Raw genomic sequence first — 25,643 nt, 5'->3', positions numbered from 1 at the left:
ATGTATATTATGGTGTGTGCAGAGCTGGAATATGCAAACTACTTAGATTCTTACTTTTTTTTAACCCAAAGCCAGCAACTTGTCACCACGTGGTTTAGAAACACTGGTCTAAATCATGTTGGATATGATCAGTCAAAGTATAGAGATTGGAGAAAGAGTCTAGGATATAGGAACAACAAGTTACAACTATTACAGCACAGGAACCACTTTGACTGGCTAACAGCGTATCCATTGCAACTTGATTCTGCATCACCACTGTTGTCCTAGAAACCATTGTATCTGCCAGTTCATTCACAGCTTCAGCCATCTGGAAACTTAAGAGTCTCAAGTAAATGAGGCCTGTGGTAAGGCCATGCAAAATCAAAACCTGACTTATTAGGATTAGAATCAGCATGATGTGCCCAATATTGGGATTAAACAAGATATGTATTTATACCATGAATGTTGTTCATTTATTCATGATCAATAAATATTAATATATGCCTTTTATTCCTAATGTCCCTTCTATCTCTCTTTGGGAGTGCTACTGTTAAAATACTTTTGGACCAAATAGTTAATAATATTAGGACTGTTACAAAATAATTCAGGTATAAGATTACATCACTTAACATTTCTTATTGGTACTGTACAATATGTATTTTAATTAATTAGACTGAATGCTCTTTTTGCTACTCTTTCTCTATGACCACCAATCTTTGTTGCCAACACCCTCATTATAGGCACTTCTATTCGAGATTTTCCTTCTTCCCAGGAGGCTGCCAAACTGGAATCTTCCAGTAGGTATTCTGGAGCTTTTATCACATTTGTTGCAGTAACCACCTTGTTAAAGTATGAAGCATGGATCCAGGTAGGTTCCCCTCCAGTTTGAGGGCTAAGGTAGTAGTGAGGAAAACCTGCTATGAACTAGTTAAAAAAAGGGTCACGCAATGCATTATCAACCAGTACCTTGAACTACTTAACAAGTGCCCAATCTCTTGGTTCAAACGAATGTGCATTTACTGTTTTTAGCTTTGGGAAGGCATCATTCACATCTTGATACAAAGATATGAGAGACTTGCTCATTACTAAACAATACTGCATTACTCCATCAATAATACAAGTTAATGCCAGCTGGTTGACCCAGCTGTTGTTCCATAAGTGCTTCATAAGGAGATATGCCTGTAGTTTTATTTGGGATATCCCATATGTACATAAATCCTAAAGGCAATGCCAATAGTCACTTCACTTTGGCAAACTTGTTTTTAACAGTCAAATTGTTCTGTTCCACTTGTTTTGAGCTTTGAGGATGGTACACAAGTGAGCTAATTTTTGAATTTCTAACGCTGAACAAATGGCTTCAATCATTTTATACAATACAATACAATACAATACAGTTTATTTTTGTATAGCCCAAAATCACACAGGAAGTGCCGCAATGGGCTTTAACAGGCCCTGCCTCTTGACAGCCCCCCAGCCTTGACTCTCTAAGAAGACAAGGAAAAACTCCCAAAAAAAAGCCTAGTAGGGAAAAAATGGAAGAAACCTTGGGAAAGGTAGTTCAAAGAGAGACCCCTTTCCAGGTAGGCTGGGCGTGCAGTGGGTGTCAAAAGAAGTGGGTCAATACAATACAATACAATACAATACAATACACAGAACAGAACAAATCCTCAATAAAAAATTAAAAATTTTTTAGAAGTACGGAGCAGAATTTAACAGTAGATGATATCACATAATAAGATTTAGATCATTTTAGACTCCTGGAGACCTCATCCATCAAGCTGCCTCCCCCATTTGGCCATTCCACGGCTGAAACAGTGTTGGGCCAGCCAATCCAATGAAAGGACCCCTCTTTCTCACGATTCCTACGATCCTCCATCAGGGATGACTTTACCTTACACAAAATGCCTCCCTTGATCCATAGAAATGAGTAACGGAAATCAAAATTTGGGGATAATTTCCTTTAAGAGGAACTTTGTTACTGAAGTAGCATCTTCCTTCATTATGAGGATATATCCACAGCTACTAATAAAAACTAATTTCTGACATTTAGGTAGCTGAGCATAATCAGTCATGTATATGAACAAACGGTCCCAAAGGTTGTAGAAAAGCTAGAGTACTTAACATTTATCTGGAGCACCCACATTATACTGCTGACAGATTAAGCATTATTCACAGTGTCTAGCTGCTATGGTGGAAAATCCTGGAGAAAACCAATCTTATTCAACAGTATCTGTTGTGCCTCCTTTTGACACGTGTCAGCACATGAGCTAATTTTCTGAACTGACTATGCAGTGAGGAGTGTCCCACTGGATGTCAATTAGGTAACTTACAAGGTTCATCCTGGGCTGTAAATAGCCTGCCCTGGTTTATGTGGCCTTTTCATAGGGAGGGGCAGAGAACTGAATTAGCAACAAAGTTGATGGTTGACTAGAAAAATCAAAATTAACATCTGCTTTGGCCAGCAGAAGTATTAGTTGACCTGTAGAGCTGGAGGCCACATTAGCTCTCTCTTTTCTAAAGAGATAGAGTCTATCTGATTAGTATGAGATTCTCATTTAGCTACATTAATTTGACAAGGGAGAAGTAAAGAATAAAAGATATATTTGACCAGAGATGCATGTTTAATCCCAAAAAGGATTAATATTGCCTTGTTTTCTCCAAGGAAACCAAAATCATTTGCCAATACAAAGGCATACATACTGCCTGTGTAAATATTGACAGAACTACCACTAGCTAGAACACTGGCTTGTGCTAGGACAAATAACTCTTAATGAAATAACAGGTTGTGCAGGCAATGGCGGAGGAAGGGATCCTTATTCTGAAATTTCAAACTCTATACAAACAGTATGGCCAGTAACACACTGACCTACAGACAGATGATAACATGAACCATCTACAGTGGTGTGAAAAACTATTTGCCCCCTTCCTGATTTCTTATTCTTTTGCATGTTTGTCACACAAAATGTTTCTGATCATCAAACACATTTAACCATTAGTCAAATATAACACAAGTAAACACAAAATGCAGTTTTTAAATGATGGTGTTTATTATTTAGGGAGAAAAAAAAATCCAAACCTACATGGCCCTGTGTGAAAAAGTAATTGCCCCCTTGTTAAAAAATAACCTAACTGTGGTGTATCACACCTGAGTTCAATTTCCGTAGCCACCCCCAGGCCTGATTACTGTCACACCTGTTTCAATGAAGAAATCACTTAAATAGGAGCTGCCTGACACAGAGAAGTAGACCAAAAGCACCTCAAAAGCTAGACATCATGCCAAGATCCAAAGAAATTCAGGAACAAATGAGAACAGAAGTAATTGAGATCGATCAGTCTGGTAAAGGTTATAAAGCCATTTCTAAAGCTTTGGGACTCCAGCGAACCACAGTGAGAGCCATTATCCACAAATGGCAAAAACATGGAACAGTGGTGAACCTTCCCAGGAGTGGCCGGCCGACCAAAATTACCCCAAGAGCGCAGAGACGACTCATCCAAGAGGTCACAAAAGACCCCAGGACAACGTCTAAAGAACTGCAGGCCTCACTTGCCTCAATTAAGGTCAGTGTTCACGACTCCACCATAAGAAAGAGACTAGGCAAAAACGGCCTGCATGGCAGATTTCCAAGACGCAAACCACTGTTAAGCAAAAAGAACATTAGGGCTCGTCTCAATTTTGCTAAGAAACATCTCAATAATTGCCAAGACTTTTGGGAAAATACCTTGTGGACTGATGAGTCAAAAGTTGAACTTTTTGGCAGGCAAATGTCCCGTTACATCTGGCGTAAAAGGAACACAGCATTTCAGAAAAAGAACATCATACCAACAGTAAAATATGGTGGTGGTAGTGTGATGGTCTGGGGTTGTTTTGCTGCTTCAGGACCTGGAAGGCTTGCTGTGATAGATGGAACCATGAATTCTACTGTCTACCAAAAAATCCTGAAGGAGAATGTCCGGCCATCTGTTCGTCAACTCAAGCTGAAGCGATCTTGGGTGCTGCAACAGGACAATGACCCAAAACACACCAGCAAATCCACCTCTGAATGGCTGAAGAAAAACAAAATGAAGACTTTGGAGTGGCCTAGTCAAAGTCCTGACCTGAATCCAATTGAGATGCTATGGCATGACCTTAAAAAGGCGGTTCATGCTAGAAAACCCTCAAATAAAGCTGAATTACAACAATTTTGCAAAGATGAGTGGGCCAAAATTCCTCCAGAGTGCTGTAATAGACTCATTGCAAGTTATCGCAAACGCTTGATTGCAGTTATTGCTGCTAAGGGTGGCCCAACAAGTTATTAGGTTCAGGGGGCAATTACTTTTTCACACAGGGCCATGTAGGTTTGGATTTTTTTTTTCTCCCTAAATAATAAACACCACCATTTACAAACTGCATTTTGTGTTTACTTGTGTTATATTTGACTAATGGTTAAATGTGTTTGATGATCAGAAACATTTTGTGTGACAAACATGCAAAAGAATAAGAAATCAGGAAGGGGGCAAATAGTTTTTCACACCACTGTATAAAGAGCCTCAATTCAGCATTAGGTCAGTGAGCCAAGTACAATCATGTTGTTTTCCACCCAGCATGGTTGGGAGAACAGATTTAGAAGCATGAAGTTAAAGTTTTTGAGTCTGGCAGTTGTTAGGTGCAGGGTTGTTTTAGTGGTTAACATTAAAACTATATCATGTGACACAAAAAGCATAACAAGGGAACCCTGATGAATTGGCTTACCTGGATCCACTATATATTAGCAGCAACTACTGCTTTGAGGTATGACGGAAGTGCTTCAGCTACACAATCAAGCCATTTAGAGATGAATGTGACTGCTTTGTGTGAATCATTGTATTTTGGTATTAAGATTAATCACGGCAAACCTTGCTTCTGACAAGTGAAGAGAAAAAAGTGGTTTACCGTAATTCGGCAGTCTCCCAGCGGGTGCTGTAGCCAGTTTCTGTTTCAGAGAAGTAAATTTCTGCACAGACTTGTCCAATAAAGTAGTATAGACTAAGGATTGTTATTTACCTGAGACTAGAAGATGTAAGAATAGCTTGTTGAGTGTACAGGAAATGTGACATTTGAACTTACATAAAAGGTCCCTACCTAGGAGATTGACATGCGAATGCTTGGAGAGGTATAATGAGTGCTATGCTGATAAAAGCCCTAAAACAACATATTCTGTGTTTGACATGTGACTTGTGCTTGCCCTTCCACCACAATAACAGTTACTTGCTCACATATCAGCTCTTGGATTCTAATAGTAGGGCCAGTAGCTTCAGTGTCAACTAGAAATCTGAAATGTATCCCATTCATTTCAACATTGAACACAGGGATAGAGCTGCAAGAGCAGGAGTCTGAAAGGAAAAAAAAACATTACAGAGATAGACCAGTTAATTGCTAGAAGGCAGCTAGTGGTGGAGGTGGAAAGAGTTCCTCCACCCTAATATTTGGCCACTGGGCAATTTTTATTTCCTACAACTGGACATTACTGTTTCAAGTGTACCAGATGGCCACTTAAGTGACATCAATTCCGAGTCTAAGAGTATGGAAATAACTGCATGGACTGATACCACTGTAGGTTGTAGTGGTTGATTTGTCAGATTTAGCATGTGCAGCTGAGTTCTCTCCTGTTCTTGCTCCTGTTACGCCTTCCTCTTTTCCGCTTGCCTGGCAGCTCTATCATTAACATCCTTTTCCCAATATACCTAGCATCTCTTCTCTGCACATATCCAAACCAACACAATCTTTCCTCTCTGACTTTGTCTCCAATTTGAATTAAACTTCTTCCACCCCCTTGTCATTTAAAAGATTGGATGTGAGATCCCTGGTAAAACACATCAATATTCTTAGTTTCTTTAGCTCCCTTCTCCTTCTCCTGCTTCACCACCACTTACACTCATTTTATCAATTTATTTGGTGGATCCTTTTTTTTGCATGGGGCATGCTTTGCTGGTTTTCTAATACTGAATAACAGCCCATTATTAAAATGTGCTATAAATAATAGACTTCATACTATTTCTCCATAATGTCCAGAATGCTACAAGAATTTCTCCTTTCACCCATCTAAAAACTCACACATCCCTTTCCTCCTTCATATGAATAAAATTACATACTCTCTAATTTGATTTGACTAGGTATTTTATTGGTAATTTTGGTTTTAATGTAGTCCAGTTGCTGTCCAAGTAAGGGGATTCAAGCCAGTCCCAAATATCTTTATCCAATTCTATTTTTATTAATTTTCTAAGTGTTAGCCATTATGTTATCCCATAGGACCTCTCTCATGAGATGATCTGTTGTTAAACATAGCCTCTTCCATTGTTTGTAATATATATACAGTATATATATATATATATATATATATATATATATATATATATATATATACTGTATACTCCAGTTATCGCTGGAGCCTCTTGCATCAGGTGCAAGGCAAGATCAATCCCCAGACAGAGTGCCAGTCCATTGCAGGATATGCACACACACACACACACACACACATCCATGCACACACATACACACTAGTATCAATTTAGCTTTTCCAGTCTACGCAAACTGCGTGTAATTGAACTGTGGGAGGAAACCAGAGCACCTGAAGGAAACCCATGTGGACACAGGATAATATGCAACCTCCACATGTAGAGAGCACTTGGACTTGAACCCAGGTCTCTGTGTTACAAGGCAGCAGTGCTAACCATTGATCTACAATGCCACCTTTATCTGATTCTTCCCAATCTAAAAAAATTTAAAACGTCTTATTATTTACATCATAACTTATGTTGAGGAAATACTGTGTCAGCATAAGTATTTTTTTCTTCTTCTTCTTTCGGCTGCTCCTGTTAGGGATTATCACAGCGGATCATCATCTTCCATATCGTCCAATCTTCTGAATCTTGCTCTTGTTACATCCACCACCTGTCTGTCCTCTCTCACCTCATCTATAAACCTTCTCTTAAGCCTTCCTCTTTTCCTCTTGCCTGGCAGCTCTATCGTTAACATCCTTTTCCCAATATACCCAGCATCTCTTCTCTGCACATGTCCAAACCAACGCAATCTCGCCTCTCTGACTTTGTCTCCCAACCATCCAATTTGAGCTGACCCTCTAATATACTCATTTCTAATCCTGTCCATCCTCATCACACCCAATGCAAATCTTAGCACCTTTACCTCTGCCACCTCCAGCTCTGTCTCCTGCGTTCTAGTCAGTGCCACCATCTCCAACCGATATAACATAGCTGGTCTCACAACTGTCCTATAGACCTTCCCCTTCACTCTTGCTGATACCCGTCTGTCACAAATCACTCCTGACACTCTTCTCCACCCTGCCTTCACTCTCTTTTTCACCTCCCTTCCACAATCCCTGTTACTCTGAATTGTTGGTCCCAAGTATTTAAACTCATCCACCTTCACCAACTCTACTCCCTGCATCCTCACCATTCCTCTGACCTCCCTCTCATTCACACACATGTATTCTGTCTTGTTCTTATTGACCTTCATTCCTCTCCCCTCTAGAGGAAACTACCAACTCTGCAGGGTCTCCTCAACCTGCTCCCTACTCTTGCTACAGATCACAATGTCATCAGCAAACATCATAGTCCAGGGGGACCCCTGTCTAATCTTGTCTGTCAACTTGTTCATCACCATTGCAAATAAGAAAGTGCTCAGAGCTGATCCCTGATGTAATCCCACCTCCACCCTGAACGCATCCGTCACTCCTACCACAGACCTCACCACTGTCACACTTCCCTCATACATATCCTGTACAACTCTTACGTACTTCTCTGACACTCCCGACTTCCTCATATACTACCACTGCTCCTCTCGAGGCACCCTGTCATATGCTTTCTCCTGGTCCACAACAACACAATGAAACTCCTTCTGGCCTTCTCTATACTTCTCCATAAACATCCTCAGAGCAAACATCACATCTGTGGTGCTTTTCCTTGGCATGAAACCATACTGCTGCTCACTAATCATCACCTCACTTCTTAACCTAGCTTCCACTATTCTTTCCCATAACTTTATGCTGTGGCTCATCAACTTTATCCCCCTGTAGTTACTACAGTTCTGCACATCCCTCTTATTCTTAAATATCGGCACCAGTACACTTCTTCTCCACTCCTCAGGCATCCTCTCACTTTCCAAGATTACATTAACCTTCCTCTTATGTTAGCTTTCTGTTACTATCTCTTATGTTAACGGGTCAGTTTTGACCCGTGTCTTTAATCAGCCATATTACCCTCAAAACAATTATTTATCATCCAATTTTTTCCTTACCTCTTGGTTACTTTGTTACGCTTCCTTGTCCATTAAAAGAATGTTTTTAATATTTTTGCTGTGACCTCATGAGCTTTTACTTTAACAGCATACCTCACGTTTTCAATTTTAAAAAATGATTAAATGAACCTCAAGAGAATTATTTAAAAAAATAAAAGGTTGTTATGTTACCTGACTATTACTGAGGGGTATTAGAACACATCTCTTAAATAAATTTGTTATATGTATTTTTATTATAATATTTATTACTATAGTAACATCTATGGTGTTACGGGTCAAATTTGACCCATATATATTTATTTCAAAGAAAAAGGCAAAAAAGTATTTTCAAAAATAACTTTAATATAAATGGAAAGCTAAACAAGTAAATCTCAAAATGTGGATTTGCAAGGTCAAACAAACAACGAACAATCAAGCAAATCAAACCAATAGAAATGAGGCACTAGTTCCAAAAAACGTCTTTGTGTGCAAGAACATGCATGTGCATTTAGATGCATGTGTGGCAAAAAGTGACACTTTTTGTGTGTTCTTTGCAAATATATTTTTTGCAGTAGAAGCAGAGTACGTTTGTCTTTCTGTCTTTATTGCTAGGGCAGACCTGACACCTCTTTCTTTTAGAATCAGGTGGCCTCAGTGGGGTTGTGGCTGTGTAGGTTGATGTTGAGGCAGTGCTGGCCGAAGAGGATGCTGGCACTGATGCTCTTTGTGTTGCTGATGGTGTGGAAGGAGTGCTACGTGAGCTCTGCAGCTGTCTGACCAAGGCTGCAGCGGCTGGGTCCCGGGGCACCCGTTCCCTTCGCTCAATGTGTGCCTTGACAAGGGAACTTCCTAACTCCTCAAGAAACATTCTCCGCTTGTTTTTTCTGGTTGAGTTCCACCCTAGGTGAATGTGGGTCCACAACACAAATGCATTGTATGCAGACACATCTAGAATGTTATAAAACACAACCATTGGCCATCTCCTGGTCATTCTCTGGCAACTGTAGGTGGCAGTCAGCTTGTCCAGGTTGTCCACTCCACCTTTGTTTTTATTTTAGTCCAAAATAATTATGGGCTTTTTGTCACTTGCTGATGACACAGCTGCGTCTTTGTGAAAAGTGGACATAAGTATCACACTCCGGTGTTTTTTTTGGACAATATGAAACAACCGTGGTGGTGTCTGTAAAAGCAAATTTTGAAGAAAGTGGAGCCCTGTCCTTCACCTGCAAAATTTCGGCAGGCAGCTCAGGTTTATTTTTTTTACTGTGCCCACCATGGTCAGTTTCCACCTGAGAAGTTCTTGTCCAAGGTCATACCTGGTAAAGAAATTGTCACATGTGATATTGTGACCCCGCAGTCCAGTAGTCATATTGAGGACTACACGTTTTCCTTGATTTTTCTCAGGAATGCCACTTGCATGTTTGCCTGTGTAAATCTGCAGATTCCATGCATAGCTGGTTTTTGCATCACAGGCTGCCTAAATTTTTATGCCGTATTTCCCTGGCTTACTAGACATGTACTGCTGGAAAGGGCATTTTCCACGGAAAGGGACAAAACGTTCATCTACTATTACCTCTGGCCCTGGGTTGAACATCAGTGGAAGGAGCTGCACCCACCTTTCCCAGACATCCCTGATGGGAGCAAGCTTGTCAGATTTTTCTCTAGTTTCTCTGTTGTCAAATCTAAGGACTCTTGATATCATTCGAAATGACTGAAGTGACATTGTTGCCCGGAAAATATTTCTGCCTGTCGACGCATCCCAGAGATTATCAGTGGCCTCATTGCTGGATTTGTAAACACCAGCAAGAAGAAGAACACCAATATAAGCATCCAGGTATTCCTCATCAATGTCATTCCACATGTCGCCATGAACCTTTTTTCCTTCAAGGTTTGTCATAGCAATCATGACTTTCTTTAGTGACAATGGCATAAACAGATCAAAACATGTCTTGATGTCACTTACTCTCGTCACAGCAAACCTTGTGATTCCAGGGGTCATTTTGATGACATTTGCAGCAGCTGCCCTGCCATGTAAGTCAGGAGGTACTGAGCTCCAACAGATGTTACCACTTTTGGATTTGAACATTTCAGCAGGAGTGAGTGCAGCTTCAGCATCGGTGACTCCCTCATCAGACTCATCAGATGTGTCTGTGCCCTCTGGTAGATACTCTACAATGTCTTCCTCCTCGGAAACCTGCTCATCTGTATCACTATGCTGTTCTGTGTCCTCTGCCTCATTTTCAGAAAAGATATGATCCAGAGCTTGGCTTACTGTAAATCTTCTTCTCATTTTTGACTGCTGCAAACAGGAGATGTGTACTCTGCAAGTCACCAACGCTAAACTAAATTTGTCTTATGCAAGACTTACATATCTGAACGTGTCTGTCTTTATTTGTTTGTTTTGTTTGTTCAGGTAAGGAGACACACAGGCAAAGAGAGAAGCCCCTCAAAGTGTGTTTAGGATTTTTGTTTTGACCCTAACTATTGTTTTATAACCTTAAATTACAACTGGGTCAAAACTGACCCTACCAACACAAAGGTAATAATTTTCACCAGAGCATTTTATAATTTAGTACAATTGCTTTTTTTTGTTTTATTTTAATTAAATACAGATTCCTGACAAAGTCAAAAAGCCTTGATGCAATAAACAAAATTAGGTAGTAGTTTTATGCATTTAAAAAGTTAAACGGGTCAGTGCTGACCCTAACACAATTAAACAATCTGGTTAAAAAGTCCACTGCCATCTCTCCTAAACACCTCCATGCTTTTATAGGTATGTCATATGGATCCTCTTCATAGCTGTCCTTACTTCCTCCTTGCTAATCCATTGCACTTCCTGATTCACTATCTCCACATCATCCAACCTCTTCTCTCTCTAGTTCTCTTAATTCATAAGCCTCTCAAAGTACTCTTTCCATCTGCTCAACACACCCTCCTCGCTTGTGAATACGTTTCCATCTTTATCCTTTATCACCCTAACATGCTGCATATCTTTCCCAGCTTGGTCCCTCTGTCTAGCCAATCGGTACAGTCCTTTTCTCCCTCCTTAGTGTCCAGGCTCTCAAACAACTTATTATACGCCTTTTCTTTAGCCTTCACCACCGCTCTCTTCACCTTGCGCCTTATCTCCTTGTACTCTTGTCTACTTTCTGCATCTGTCTGACTAGCCCAATTCTTCTTTGCCATCCTCTTACACTTTATACTCTCCTGTACTTCCCCATTCCACCATCAGGTTTCCTTTTCCTCCTTCCTCTGTCCAGATGTCATGCCAAGCACCCTTCTTGTTGTCACTCTTACTACTTCTGCTGCAGTTGCCCAGCTGTCTGGTAACTCTTCACTGCCACCCAGTGCCTGTCTTACCCCCTCCCTAAACTCAACCTTGCAGTCTTACTTTTTCAACTTCCACCATTTGATCCTTTGCTCTGCCCTCCCTCTCCTCCTCTTCTTCTTGATCTCCAAGGTCATCCTACAGACCACCATCTTATGCTGCCTAAATACCCTTTCCCCTGCCACCACTTTGCAGTCTTTCATCTCCTTCAGATTAACTCTTCTGCATAGGATATAATCTACCTGTGTGCATCTTCCTCCACTCTTGTATGTCACCCTATGTTCCTCCCTCTTCTTAAAATACGTATTCACCACAGCCATACCCATCCTTTTGGCAAAATCCACTATCCTCTGACCTTCTTCTTTCCTCTCCTTGACACCATACCTACCCATCACCTCCCCGTCTCCTCTGTTCTCTTCACCAAAATGTCCATTGAAATCCGCTTCAATCACCACTGTCTTTCCCTTGGGTACACTGTCATTCACCTCATCCAGATCTCTCCAGAAATCTTTTCTCATCCATCGAACACACAACTTGCGGGGCATATGCACTAATAACATTCATCATCACACCTTCAGTTTCCAGCTTCATAATCATTACTCTGTCTGACACTCTTTTCACCTCCAAAACACTCTTGACATACTGTTCCTTTATAGTAATCCCTACCCCATTTCTCCTCCCATCCACACCATGATAGAACAATTTGAATCCACCTTCGATCCACCTGGCCTTACTCCCCTTCCATTTAGTCTCTTGTACGCACAATATATCAACCTTCCTTCTTTCCATCATATCTGCTAACTCCCTTCCCTTACCAGTCATACTGCCAACATTCAAAGTTCCTACTCTCAGTTCCACTCTCTTTACCTTCCTCCTGTCCTTCTGCCTCTGGACACATCTACCCCCTCTTCTTCTCCTTCTTCGGCCAACAGTAGCCCAATTTCCGCCAGCACCCTGTTGGCTAACAGTACTGGTGGTGGCCATTGTTAACCTGGTCCTCAACCGATCCGGTATAGAAATTTGTATCGTTGTCCGTGTATTGATCTGGCAAAATTTTACACCGGATGCCCTTCCTGACGTAACCCTCCCCATTTATCCGGGCTTAAGACCAGTACGAAGAAACACACCGGTTTGTGCATCTCCTGTGGCTGGGTTTATAAGTATTTTTTTTATTAAATGTTCTAATTTATGTATATTTTTTAATATTTAGCAATATATTTTTGAGAATGTTTCCTCTTTACAATTACCAAAAGAACATTTTCTCAAAAAGTCTGGAAAGCACTTTGAGAGAAGGTGCTGCAAATATATAAGTACATTTTTAAAAACAAATGTGGAGACATTTTTCATTTTACCAAATATACATATTCAAAGTCAATTCTAACATATTACTCAAAATAATTCAAAGCTCTCTTAATGTAATGATATTTATTTTGTGCACATGATATATTTCATAGGTTTCAGCAATTGCTTTAACAATTTAACAATACCAACAATATTAAAAGATATACTTGAACAAAATAACTGAAGCAATCATATTTCGTACACATACAACACTCTCTCTGTCAGTCTCTAACTTGAGCTTACATATATGATTCTTTCTTCCATCACTGTTTAAGATTCTCAACATGTCTGTTCAGGACTATCTGCTGACAAATTAGTTATCTATCGTGGTGTTTATTCACCTTCTTACTCTTGTTAAATTAATTGAATGCTAAAAGTGCCGGCAAGTTGTTATTAAATTTATTAACCAAGGTTGTCTCACACAAACTTATCATCACAGAGCTTCCAGAAATTCAAAAATATACATGTAAGCTACTCACCAGCCGAACCCATCCAACACCCAGTTGCTACACACTTTCTTGCCTGGAACTCTAATACATATATATTTAAAAATGGAAACCCCCACCTTCAGTCATGTTGGGGATTCAAATGCTTCCTGTGAGGACCCATCCAAGGATTCAAACCCTGGCAGCAGACCAAAAGATCCACCTGGGATGTTGCTGATCAAATGCCCTTCTATATCCTCCCTTTATAATCTAGGATTCTAACCCAGATCAAAGGGACTTGAGCCCCTGGTAACAGTGCACCTCTAACCCACTGACAAAAATGATGGGACTCCAACCCACTACAAAAGAAACATTATTCACTGCATAAACTTACCAAGATGGAATGGAAAGTGAAGCACAGCAGTTCACTAAAGGAGGTGGGTTTTGGCAGCAAACATCTGTCAGGGATTGTCTCTTTAGTTAATAATCAGTCAAAGCTCTGGATGATTTAGAGATTCCTTTATTTATACCAAGGTACCAAGGGAACCCAGCAAACATCCGGTGCAATGTGAGAACAGTCCTTGGTGCTAGCCCTCCGCTGGTAATTTTTTAAAAATGTATAATAGATGGATAAAAGCACAATAAAGAACTTTTGTGAAAGCAGAAAAGATCTGAGCTCTCAAGTCATACTTGTATTTTAATTAATTGTTTAATTACTTGTCTTAATTCTGTATTCAAGGGATTTGTTTTTACTCAATATCACGGTCAGACAAACATGTTCTGTATTATCATGTAATTTTTGTACTAGGGCTACCTAAGCATATTGATCAAAAGTGAATGCAAATTTTTGGATATGAAACAGCCTAATAACAGAAGCTCCATAAACTGATTTACAGGAAACAAAACTCACATCAAAATAATGATTGCTGTCAGTACATTTATTTATTGTATACTAATTTCTAAAATTAACTGAATATTATAAGACTACAGGTTATTGCCAAGCAACACAGTAAACAAGGAAATGAGATTATCATAATCAATGTACACAATGTTTCCTAAAACTTTATCATCATTATCATTGTTTTCATGGCTATTTTCCAGGTTTATGTAGGTTAGCCGATTGCCTTCCAAAATCTTTTTCCTCCATTCTCTGTTGTCCTGGGTATACTTTGGGGAGAGATTATTTATTTTCATAATAATTTACAACACCTTCAACTATGTCTTGTTCAATATACTTTGGTTTTTGTTCCACTTGCCCAAACAACCTTATTGTATTTTTTCACAGTATACCATCTATCACCTCACCTCTGCCTTTCTTTTAACTCAGCATTCACCTTCCTCTGCATTGCACATATCAATCTGATCATTTTCATCCCAGTTATTTCATTCAATCATTTCTCACTCCCCTACTACCACTACTGTTCCCATCCCTCCATCTCCACTCAACATGACACCTAAGTAGAATAGCATCTCAAATTTCTCAAATCAGTTCCATTTCTGATGTCTAAATTTACACCTACAAAATCATCATTCTTTGCAACTCCAGACAGCCATTTACAACCTAACACCTTTTATGCACTCCTTTCAGCAAACCATGAATTGGATCGAAAATCTCACTTCTACTACCAAGCCATGTGGTCATACACTCACCATTTAAATGCCTCCTGCTCTCTCACCACTAGCAATCAACTTGGTCTTTCATCTGTTTGTACATTGGCATATTTTGCTTTTTAAATGGTTTTTGCTGTTTGTTTTCCACTACCCAGGAGCAAACCAAGTAATTGTGTTTGGGGTCCTTGAGTCAGCAACTTTTGTGGACTGTAAGTAAATTATTATAGATAGATAGATAGATAGATAGATAGATAGATAGATTATTAATCCCAAGGGGAAATTCACATACTCCAGCAGCACCTTACTGATACAAAAAACAGTATTAAATTAAAGATTGATAATAATGCAGGTAAAAACAGACAATAACTTTGCATAATGTTAATGTTTACCCTCCTGGGTGGAACTGAAGAGTCGCATAGTTTGGGGGAGGAACGATTTTCTCAGTCTGTCAGTGGAGCAGGACAGTGACAGCAGTCTGTCGCTGAAGCTGCTCTTCTGTCTGGAGATGACACTGTTTAGTGGATGCAGTGGATTTTCCATAATTGATAGGAGCCTGCTGAGCGCTCGTTGCTCTGCCACAGGTATCAAACTGTCCAGCTCCATGCCAACAATAGAGCCTGCCTTCCTCACCAGTTTGTCCAGGCGTGAGGCATCTTTCTTCTTAATGCTGCCTCCCCAGCACACCACCGCGTAGAAGAGGGCGCTCGCCACAACCGTCTGATAGAACATCTGCAGCATCTTATTGCTGATGTTGAAGGATGCCAGCCTTCTAAGGAAGTATAGTCAAACCGAATAGTAATAAAAGTACTTTACAAAATATACGAATTGCACTTATTATATATACAAATTGCACTTGTTGACTTAAGGTCTATATTGCACATTGGGATAATGATATGGAGCAGTTTTATTCTGAGTTCATGGTCATGATTGCTTTTGGATAAAAGCTGTTTTTAGCTCTGTATCTCTTGCCCGATGGCAAAAGCTGGAAGAGGCAATGACTGGGATGTGATGAATCCTGTGAAATGTCTATTGCTTTTTTGCGGCATCGGGCGGTGTAGATTTGTTCCAGAGTGGGGAGGGTATAACCAATTGTTCTCTCCGCTGTCCCGACGACCCTGTGGAGCGCTTTCCTTTCTGAGGAAGTGCAGCTGCCGTACCACACACACAGTCCGTATGTAAGCACACTCTTGAAGGAACAGTGATAAAAGGCAAGGAGCAGATTTCTGGGGAGATGGTTCTTTCTGAGGATTCTCAGAAAATACAGTCTCTGCTGCGCCTTCTTCAGCAGCTCCTTGGTGTTGGCGCTCCAGGTCAGGTCATCCTCCATTTCAATGCCCAGAAACCTGAACACCGGGACCCTCTCCACACATGGCCCCTGATGAGTGGCTGGATGTCAGTTTTGTTTTTTCTAAAGTCAATAACAAGCTCCTTCGTTTTTGTGGTGTTGAGGAGCAGGTTATTGATTCTGCACCACTCTGACAGCTGCTCCACCTCGTCCCTGTATGCCAGCTCACCCTCCTTGCTCGAGATGAGTCTGACCACCGTCGTGTCATGTGTGAACTTTTTGATCTTGTTGCTATGGTGAGTGGGGACACAGTCATATGTGTAGAGGGTGTAGAGGAGCAGGCTGAGCACATAACCCTCTGGCGTTCCGGTGTTGAGGCTGAGAGCAGTGGAGGTGTGGGGACCCAGTCTGACCCTCTGGGAGTGACCAGGCAGGAAGTCCAGTATTTAACTGCATGTGAGTGATGGACGTCCCAGATCTACCAGTTTGGACACCAGTTGTTTTGGGAGGATAGTGTTAAATGCCGAGCTGAAGTCCACAAAGAGCAGTCTGGCATAACTCCTCTGCTGCTCCAGGTGGGTCAGGGCAGCATGAAGGGCTGTGGCCACAGCGTCCTCCGTGGATCTCTTTGCTTTGTAAGCAAATTGAAATGGGTCCAGGTCTGCTGGCAGGCAGGCGATGATATGACTACGCACCAGTTTCTCAAAGCACTTCATGATGACAGATGTGAGTGCCACTGATGGAATTTTTCGGAAGCGGAACAATGATGGAGGACTTGAGGCAGGATGGGACAGTGGCTTGGGACAGGGACTGGTTGAAAATCCTAGTGAACATTCCGGCCAGTAGTCTTTCAGCACCCATCCAGCCACACCGTCAGGTCCTACAGCCTTCCTCAGGTTCACCTTCCTCATCACCCACCTCACCTCACACTCTTCCACCATAAGTATGTTGCTGTTATGAACAGGTGGCTGTGATGGAGCTGCTGTTAGTGTCACCTCAAAGTGGGCAAAGAAGATGTTCAGCCCCCTTGCCATAGAAGCGTCTCCCTCAGCAGCCGAGGAGTTGCTGGATTTGTAACTGGTGATGTGCTGGACACCCTGCCACATCTGCCTGGTGTTGTTGCTCCTCAGATGGTCCTCTATCCTCCTTCTGTATGCTGTCTTGCCTCTCGAAGGCCTCTCTTCAGGTTCGCTCTGGCTACACTGTAAAGAGCCCCATCCCCAGACCTGAAAGCAGCATTCCTGGCTTTCAGCAGACTCTGGACATCCCTCGTCATCCAAGGCTTCCTGTTAGGATAAATCCTTATGCATCTGTCCCTGGTGACGTTGACCGTGCAGAACCTGTAATCCAGGACTGCCGTAGTGTGGTTCTCCAAGTCTTGGTGATCGAAAACCTCCAGGCTTGGGGCAAATGCCACATCTGTTATTGAGTGTAGATTTATTGGTAAAAAGTGCAAATTTTATTATTATAATTAAATTTAAAACACAATAAAGTAAGCATACAATAAAGTATGCAGAAAGTGAGGGGGTTTGAATACTTTCTGAATCCATTGTATTTTCTCCAGGTACAATATTCTCATTGTTATGAAATGTTCCCCTTGTTGTTTTTCAAGAAATTTACACCTGCATTTTCTTTTGCCATCACCTTCAAAATCCATAACATCATTCTGTTTCCTTCCTTATTCATCAGCTCATTTGCAAACTCCTGTCTCTTGATATCTTGAACACTTACAACTGTTCTTCTATCATTTCTATTGTGTTCCTGACTGATTTTGCTTTGTCACCTCTGCCTTTACTTTCTACCACTTCACATTGCATCACCTCTTTTTACTTACCTCAGCATTCCTTCACTGTGTATTTTTATGTCTCAAGAGTCCTTTTATCCAACCAGGGGCTTGTAAAGGTTCTGTCTCAGTTAATAATTACACTATATACCAGTGACCTGCTAAAGAATAAGAATCATTTTTTTTTATTATTTACTATGCTTATAACATGATGGTGATTAAACTAATGTAAGTGGATTGCTTAGTTAGTTGATAGAACAACTGAAGTTTTATAAGTAACAAAAAAACAAGTATCATTGATTATGTTTCTATCAATCTCAGTTAGACTAAATAAATGAGTTTGATTTTGTTTAGCCCTAATCATTCTGAGACAGAAATTAGAGATTGTAATTTAATCTAAATATCTAGGAACTTGCATCAGAAACAGTCTAAATTGGGATAATAATACAAAAAAGTACTATTCTGAATGCAGATTATTCAAAATGAACAGGTATCTCATGAATGTGATCCACTCTGGTATTGCCTGGTTTAGTGCCCTGAAAACATTAAAATTTAAAAGAAGCCCGAACAATTTACCAGACAGCCAGCTAAAACTCTTAGTGCTGAAATGGATTATTTATCAACTGCGTATTGGAGAGCTATATAGAATATTAAAAAAAAAAAAACATCACTAGTAGCAGAGAGTTAAAGATGTTGTGTAGTGATGGTTTTTATACAGTAAGTATGGTGAATATGTCTAAATGAAATCTTTCTATATTTAAAAACCAGGAAAGTATATTTAACTGGAAAGGAAAGTATATTTTAACTTGGCAAAAAATATGGTATAAAAATAATGCTGCCTACAATTGAGAATAAAATGTACAGATATTTAAATATATAGTGTCAATACCTGAAATGGACAACTTTGCTTGAGTTTATATTTCTGCATAGTGTGACTGTGAAGATGCTACTGAAAATAGTGATTGCTGGATTCTCTTTGTAGTAAGCTCTACTTGGACTTGTGATTTTCTTTTGAAATGGGGTTAGTGTTAATATGCTATATATCATTAATTATTTTATCCAAAAAGAAAATGGAAACCTTCCAGCTAAAATAAGAAAATCATCTTGAAATATAAATTTACTGTTGTTTTGGGGCATATTGTGATGTTGCTTTATACCTATGTGATTATTAAAGATAAAAAGTATTGCAAGGTCATAAACTGTTGCACTACAAAGGAATAAACAGCATCCTAGTATGTGTGACAACAAGAATGAGAGAAACTAAGAGCAGATAGCAAATCTGTATGGATGTGAAGAAGTATAATACAAACTTTTCTTACATTTAGAGATATTCTTTAGTGTCAAATACTGTATGTATATTTCTTAAACAAGTTTGGAAGATAATTAGTTTTGCAAAATACAATCCAATACCACTGGTCTGCACCAAACTCCTCTCACACAAAAAAAAAAAAAATCAAAAAAAAATCAGTGTACTATATAGATTTAGATGAGCTGAATCCCATTTTGAAATTGGAATTTCACCAACCTTATTTTTCATACTTAGAATATTATTTGAAATATATTTTGAGTTGAAAAATGGCAGTCTTTCTCATTCTTAATATTATTTGAAGTGGAACAACCTAAAGTCAAGTATTTTTTTTTGCTCTCAATTTTTTTGATTTTCAGTTTCTCTCAGTCAGCATTTTCTTTTCTTATTCCTTCAAAATAGCCAAGAATTTATATGTCATTTAGGAAAATTACTTTTTATTGTCTAGAAAAGGTAAAGTTGCTGTTTAAATGGTTTTCATAGAAATATGCAAGTTTGGATTGATCCATTCTTTGTCTTGACCAGGTAACAGGTAAGCAAACGGTATAAGGAAACACACCCTTCATTTATTTAAAAAAAAAAAAAAAGAACATGCACCATAATATTTTTTTGGGGGAATTCAAAGGTGGAAAACTACAAATTACTAGTTGTAGAAATATTTTCTTTGTACCTAGCATTTGGGTGTCTGGAAAAATCCATTTCCTATGCTCTTATTTGGATTTTTTCCTTGAAAACACGGGGGCAGCCTCTGATGAACTTACTTAAATGGAGAGATGTTATAATGATAAGTTGATCTGTTGGCCATTCCATAGTGAAACACTTCATAGGATCATAAGATGAAATTAAGTACTAAGTGATTACTCTTTGTAAGTAATAATTATGTTTAAAAGAATTACACGTGTAATTTATATTTATAAGTCTAGAATATTTTATTACGTTTTTCTCTAAAACAGGTTTAATTTATTTTTAAAGTGTCATCTTTCAAAAACTGAATGAATAGAGCAATTCTGTTGTGAGATTTAAATTCAGTACTAAAATTTTTGACATGAGCAAAAACTAAATTTTCTTTTTAAGACCAGTGTATTCAAAATACTCATATACAGTATATATTTATTTTTAACCTTCTTTTTTTCCTTCTTTTTTAGGATATGGACATGCTGCTCCAAGTACAGATGGTGGAAAGGTGTTTTGTATGTTTTATGCCCTTCTTGGGATTCCTTTGACTCTGGTGATGTTCCAAAGCCTGGGTGAGAGGATCAACACATTTGTTAAGTACCTCCTGCATCGCATTAAGAAGTGCCTTGGACTAAGAAGGTCAGAAGTTTCAATGGCAAATATGGTGACTATTGGCTTTTTCTCGTGCATCAGTACACTATGTATTGGTGCAGCTGCCTTCTCACATTATGAAGACTGGTCTTTTTTTCAGGCTTATTACTACTGTTTCATTACACTCACCACCATTGGATTTGGAGATTATGTAGCTCTACAAAAAGACCATGCCCTGCAAAACAATCCCCAATATGTGACATTCAGCTTTATTTACATACTCACTGGGCTGACAGTAATTGGAGCTTTTCTAAACCTAGTAGTGCTGCGTTTCATGACCATGAATGCTGAGGATGAAAAACGAGATGCAGAACACCGAGCTTTGCTCACCCGCAATGGTCAAGCAAGCATGTGTGGACCAGCAGACACTGTGACTTCTGCAGCTTCTGCTGGCCGTGGTTTGCGCAATGTGTATGCTGAAGTTCTGCATTTACAGTCCATGTGTTCTTGCCTTTGGTATAAAAGCAGGGAAAAGCTGCAGTATTCTATACCCATGATTATACCCAGAGATCTTTCCACATCTGACACTTGCATAGAGCAGAATGAGGTCTCGTCAGGCAGATTCCCTGAACTACGGTCTAATGGCTGCATTTGTAATATGCAGCAGCACTCCACCATTAGCTCAGTCTCTACTGGGCTGCATAGTCTCTCTACATTCAGGCAACTGATGAAAAGAAGAAGCTCAGTCTAGAAGGACTTGTAATTGTTACACTAAGAACACAAAAACAATACAGGAGAACTTTATAAATATTCTAGACAAACTTTTTGGAATGTTAATCTGGAATAAACTGTACACCTTTTGATAGATTTACTTATATAAATATTTAATTGTTTTCAAAGAAAAGAATGCATAATTTTCTACAAAGTATTGGTTCAAGTGCATCAGTATAATCATAGAAGAAATTGTATTTTATAAAGCATAACCAATGAAATACAGTGGTATCTGGAATGCTACTGGAAATTTGCATTTTTAAAAATGTATTTGAAGTATAAAGTGGCATATGAGTTTGAGAGTAGCATTCATAATGTTATTCTTACAATTTAAGCCCTCTTGACTATTGCATAGTTTTAAAATTTAGTTTCATGTCAAGCAATGAAATCAATTAAGAATAAATTTGTGTAAGTATTAACACCCATCACATTATTTCTTAAGTTACTTTTGTGTTAGAATGGGAGCTTTAAATGTCTATAAGCTCTGTGGCGATATTACCAACAATTCTTTGCACATTTGCTGCAGCTCTCAAACTTGTTTTGCCATTGCTGATGCTTCACTGTTAGGGTTTTAAAGTGATGACTTTGGCAGACCATATTTGTAGTCCTGAAGAAAGATGATTTTTAATCCTCACTTCAATTTATACCCTACCTATTCATATTTACCTCATTTGTTTATATTTAGTACTAGCAAGTTTCCCAGTCTAAGGTGAAGAGAAGTGGTTATTGTGCACAGGACCATAAATTGTTGCTTTTTTTTAGTTTTCTCTCATATACTTGATTGCTTGATGGTATTTTTTGTCAACAAATAACTAATTGACTCTGTGCTCAGGGGAAATAGAAATACTTGTCGAACACCTAAATGCACTTTCCCCTCAAAATGCTGAAAGAGCGGCAATGGACAACTTCAGGTAAGGAATGTTTCAAAAACACATAATCCCTCTCACCCATACATCTCATGATGACTCTGCATCACACTGTACACTTAACTGTAGGTATGTGATTACTTAGAATGTGACAGTGTTAAGTTTTCTCTATGCAAAAAGGTATTCTTTTAGTCTTATTTTTTCACATCTTTGTTTAATGTGCAGTCCAGGAGGCTACATGTGGGTTTTTTTTAATTCTTTTCAAATTGCACCACAATGTACTAGTCAAAAATAAGGTTATTGTCTCCACTAATATTTTAATGCATTTTACTTATCTAGTCATCTGATACTGATTTTTGCACATTGCAGTGAATATATTTGGCTGACAAAACTATTTAAGACAGAACATGTGAGTTTTAGCAAAAAATTACAATGTGTCATTTTTAATACAGGATGTCCAGTGTTTAATGCTGTTGTCTTACTGCTCCATGATACTTGGTTGAAATCCCAGTCCAGTCCGTTGCTTTTTATTTGTTCTACATGTCTGTAATTTTACTCTGTGTTATCTGCTTCCTCTATCAGGTAAGCCGGTCCACTTTGTGTGGCTATTTGAATGCATTATACTATGAATCAACAACCTGTCCTACCTTGTTTTAATTCCTGCTGTAATAGACAGGACTCCAGGCAGACTTATATCAAACATTAACAGAGCAGTTGGGTTGAATAATTTTTAATTTCATTATGGGTCTGATAAAAGCAATCCATGATCCTGTTGGTTTATGTGAGGTCAAGATCTACAGCAATCACAGTGCATAGCTGTTGCAATATTTGAAAATTAGCCATATTTTTCCTGTTTTATTCATATAAAATATTTGTTCAAGCATTTTAGGCCTTATTAGGACGAATACCTTATGAAAGTTTGTAGAATAAAGGATGTTGGTTTATAATATTCCTCACAAATCTGGATTAGAATATGGAGGATCAAATATAGAGAGAGATATGGAAGGCTTGTAAATTAACCAAAAATGTTCTGGAATTGCACATCAAGAAACAGGATTAGTTATGTGTTATTATTATCTCTGTTATTTTCAAGCCATTGGACTTCATTGTATGCTAATGTGTTTGGCAATAAACATTTCTCTGGGATGCAATGAATGTTTTCTTTTTCTTTGAAACTCATTGTAAAAATTGTTGATTGCTTAATTTGTTTGTATATTTCTAAGTTTTCAAAACCTAATGACTTTTCAATGAAAATAATTAATGTAGCAGAAGGCCTATTTTATGGTTAACATGCCAACTAAATCAGATTTCTGTATATTGATCACCCAATCGCCACCCAATAAGGATATTGCACAATTTTCTAAGCTTTAGAAAATATTAATCAGATTCACAAGGCAATGTAGAAGTACCTGAATGCTATTATATTAACTTTGGATATTTTTATTAGATATGTTTTCTAGTTGTTTTAATTTGAATGCTTTTTTATAAAATTTTTTATGGAGGGCAGGTTAGCTCATTTGGAGTAGATTAATTAATTCATATCACAATAGAAATTTTGGATGTCATCTTCTTGGAGGAATTATTTTTTCATTACAGAATATATGAAACTTAAGCAATTCATCAGCATTTAAACCAACAAACAAATATAAATACTATATTATGAAATGTTTGCTTGAAAAATATCAATAAATTAATTATACGATTTTAAAGTGTGTTATTGTTTATTCAATTTTAACTCACTCCTGTATCAAAAGTTATATCACTCCAGTTTTTACATGATGTTTGTTTAACTTTAGAATTGTATTGATTTTTTTTAGAAATTGTCCATTTTCATATCAAATAAAATCCTATAGCAATAAATTGAATTCAAAGGAAAAAGTATACTATTAATATGTTATATCTATACATTTTAAGAATAATTTCAGATTGAGAAAAAGTGAAAATTAGAGACACTTTTTTGTGATCATCACAAGGGATGAATGCATTAAAGCAATGTGGGTGGTTTTTTAAATTGAATCCATTTAGATGAGAATGTTTTGATTTGAATTTAGAGATTTAACAGTAGTTTTACATATTATAAATCCTATAAAAAGTAAGATGTTTATTTTCCTGTTTGTTTAACTTTTAACACTAGAATTACCAGAGCCTACGAAAAAACTCGTAAATCCGTCCCACCTTAAATCGCGTCTTAAATCCGTTTGCACCTCTCCGCCAGAATCCTTTGTCATCTAAATGTTGCTGATAAGCTACTAGCAGCCAGCTATTCCATCCCCCCACCGACTTAGAATGAACTTCTCTCCTAGCTCAAGCCTTGCCTTGATTTGATTAACCTGGGATTGAAGTGGAAGTTTTACAGTGGAAATAATTCTAGCGTTATTTGGAATAACATGCATTTCATGTGTGTTTCCATTTCTAAGTTGCTGTGCAAACACATTTTTAAAACAGAAACGTTTTTCATATTCTAATAGTAAATGACAAAATGTAGGCATAAACTATATACGTATGAAGCCCTGAAGTCCATATATCAAAGAAAACACTTTCACAAAAGGTACAAATAAAAAGAACACGTGCGCCTTCATGCAAAAAAAAAAAAAAAAAAAAAAAAAAGCCGCGTTAGCATGCCACATTGACTTTCTTACTACAAACCGCCGTGGTGGCGTAATGGTATCAGCCCCTGACTGGGAATCAGAGGGTGGCGAGTTCGATTCCGCACGGCTCCACTTCGAAAAATTAACTGCTCTTATTCTTACAATTTTAGAATAACAATATAAATTTGATTTCAGTCTGTAACAGGCGGTGTAACTTATGATACTGGTAAAGGTTAGCTTTTTTTTTTTTTTTTTTAATTCACTTTTCATTCTCGCAGTCACATTCAGAATCAATCCATACAACCCCCATCTGACACAGCTGGTTTCACATAAATAAAAGTGCACTTTTATTCAAGACTATAACCGAAGAATAAAGAAAGCAAGTTACAGTTGGTGGTTGATACAAACAGCTTGCGTGGTGCAAATGTTAAGAACTGCTGATTTCCGATCCGTGCTATATAAAATCATCCACATTCAAATATTAAACAGTTCCCACACACCCAAGGTCCGCCATTCCTACATTTACAACATGTGTACTTGTTTGCAGTGTACACACCTCTCTGTGCTATGGTTCCTATTACAGTGAATGAGCACCTGACACTGTACTTTCTTCCCTGGGGGAAGCTGAAGGTCTTAGAACGGAAGTTTGTTGACGCTGTATCATCTTTTCTTTTTCCCATCGCCTTTTCCTGTAAGAAGCGACGACGAAGTCTCCTCTGCACAGGTGAGCATGAACACTTCTTCTTTTCTCAGCGGACCCCGTGCATGCCTTAAACAGGTACGTGTGCGTTCATCGCTGCTAGGGTCAAGGATGTTGTACAACACAGCAACCGGCCACCTGCGTGT

At 38.6% G+C, this 25,643-nt stretch overlaps 1 protein-coding gene across 1 annotated transcript in view; it reads left to right on the top strand.

The window, feature by feature from the left end:
* kcnk3a (potassium channel, subfamily K, member 3a) overlaps nucleotides 1-23,822 on the top strand; it is a 228,796-nt gene extending 204,974 nt beyond the window's left edge. Inside the window, exon 2 of the mRNA XM_051924275.1 lies at nucleotides 20,452-23,822. Within this exon, the coding sequence (XP_051780235.1) occupies nucleotides 20,452-21,323 (872 nt within the window). The 3' untranslated portion in view covers nucleotides 21,324-23,822. The remainder of the gene's footprint in view (nucleotides 1-20,451) is intronic.
* Nucleotides 23,823-25,643: the final 1,821 nt, after the last annotated feature.

The sequence above is a fragment of the Erpetoichthys calabaricus genome, chromosome 3 (genome assembly GCF_900747795.2).
Source record: "Erpetoichthys calabaricus chromosome 3, fErpCal1.3, whole genome shotgun sequence".
Taxonomy (NCBI): Eukaryota; Metazoa; Chordata; class Cladistia; order Polypteriformes; family Polypteridae; genus Erpetoichthys; species Erpetoichthys calabaricus.
This window is presented reverse-complemented; position numbering and strand designations above follow the sequence as displayed.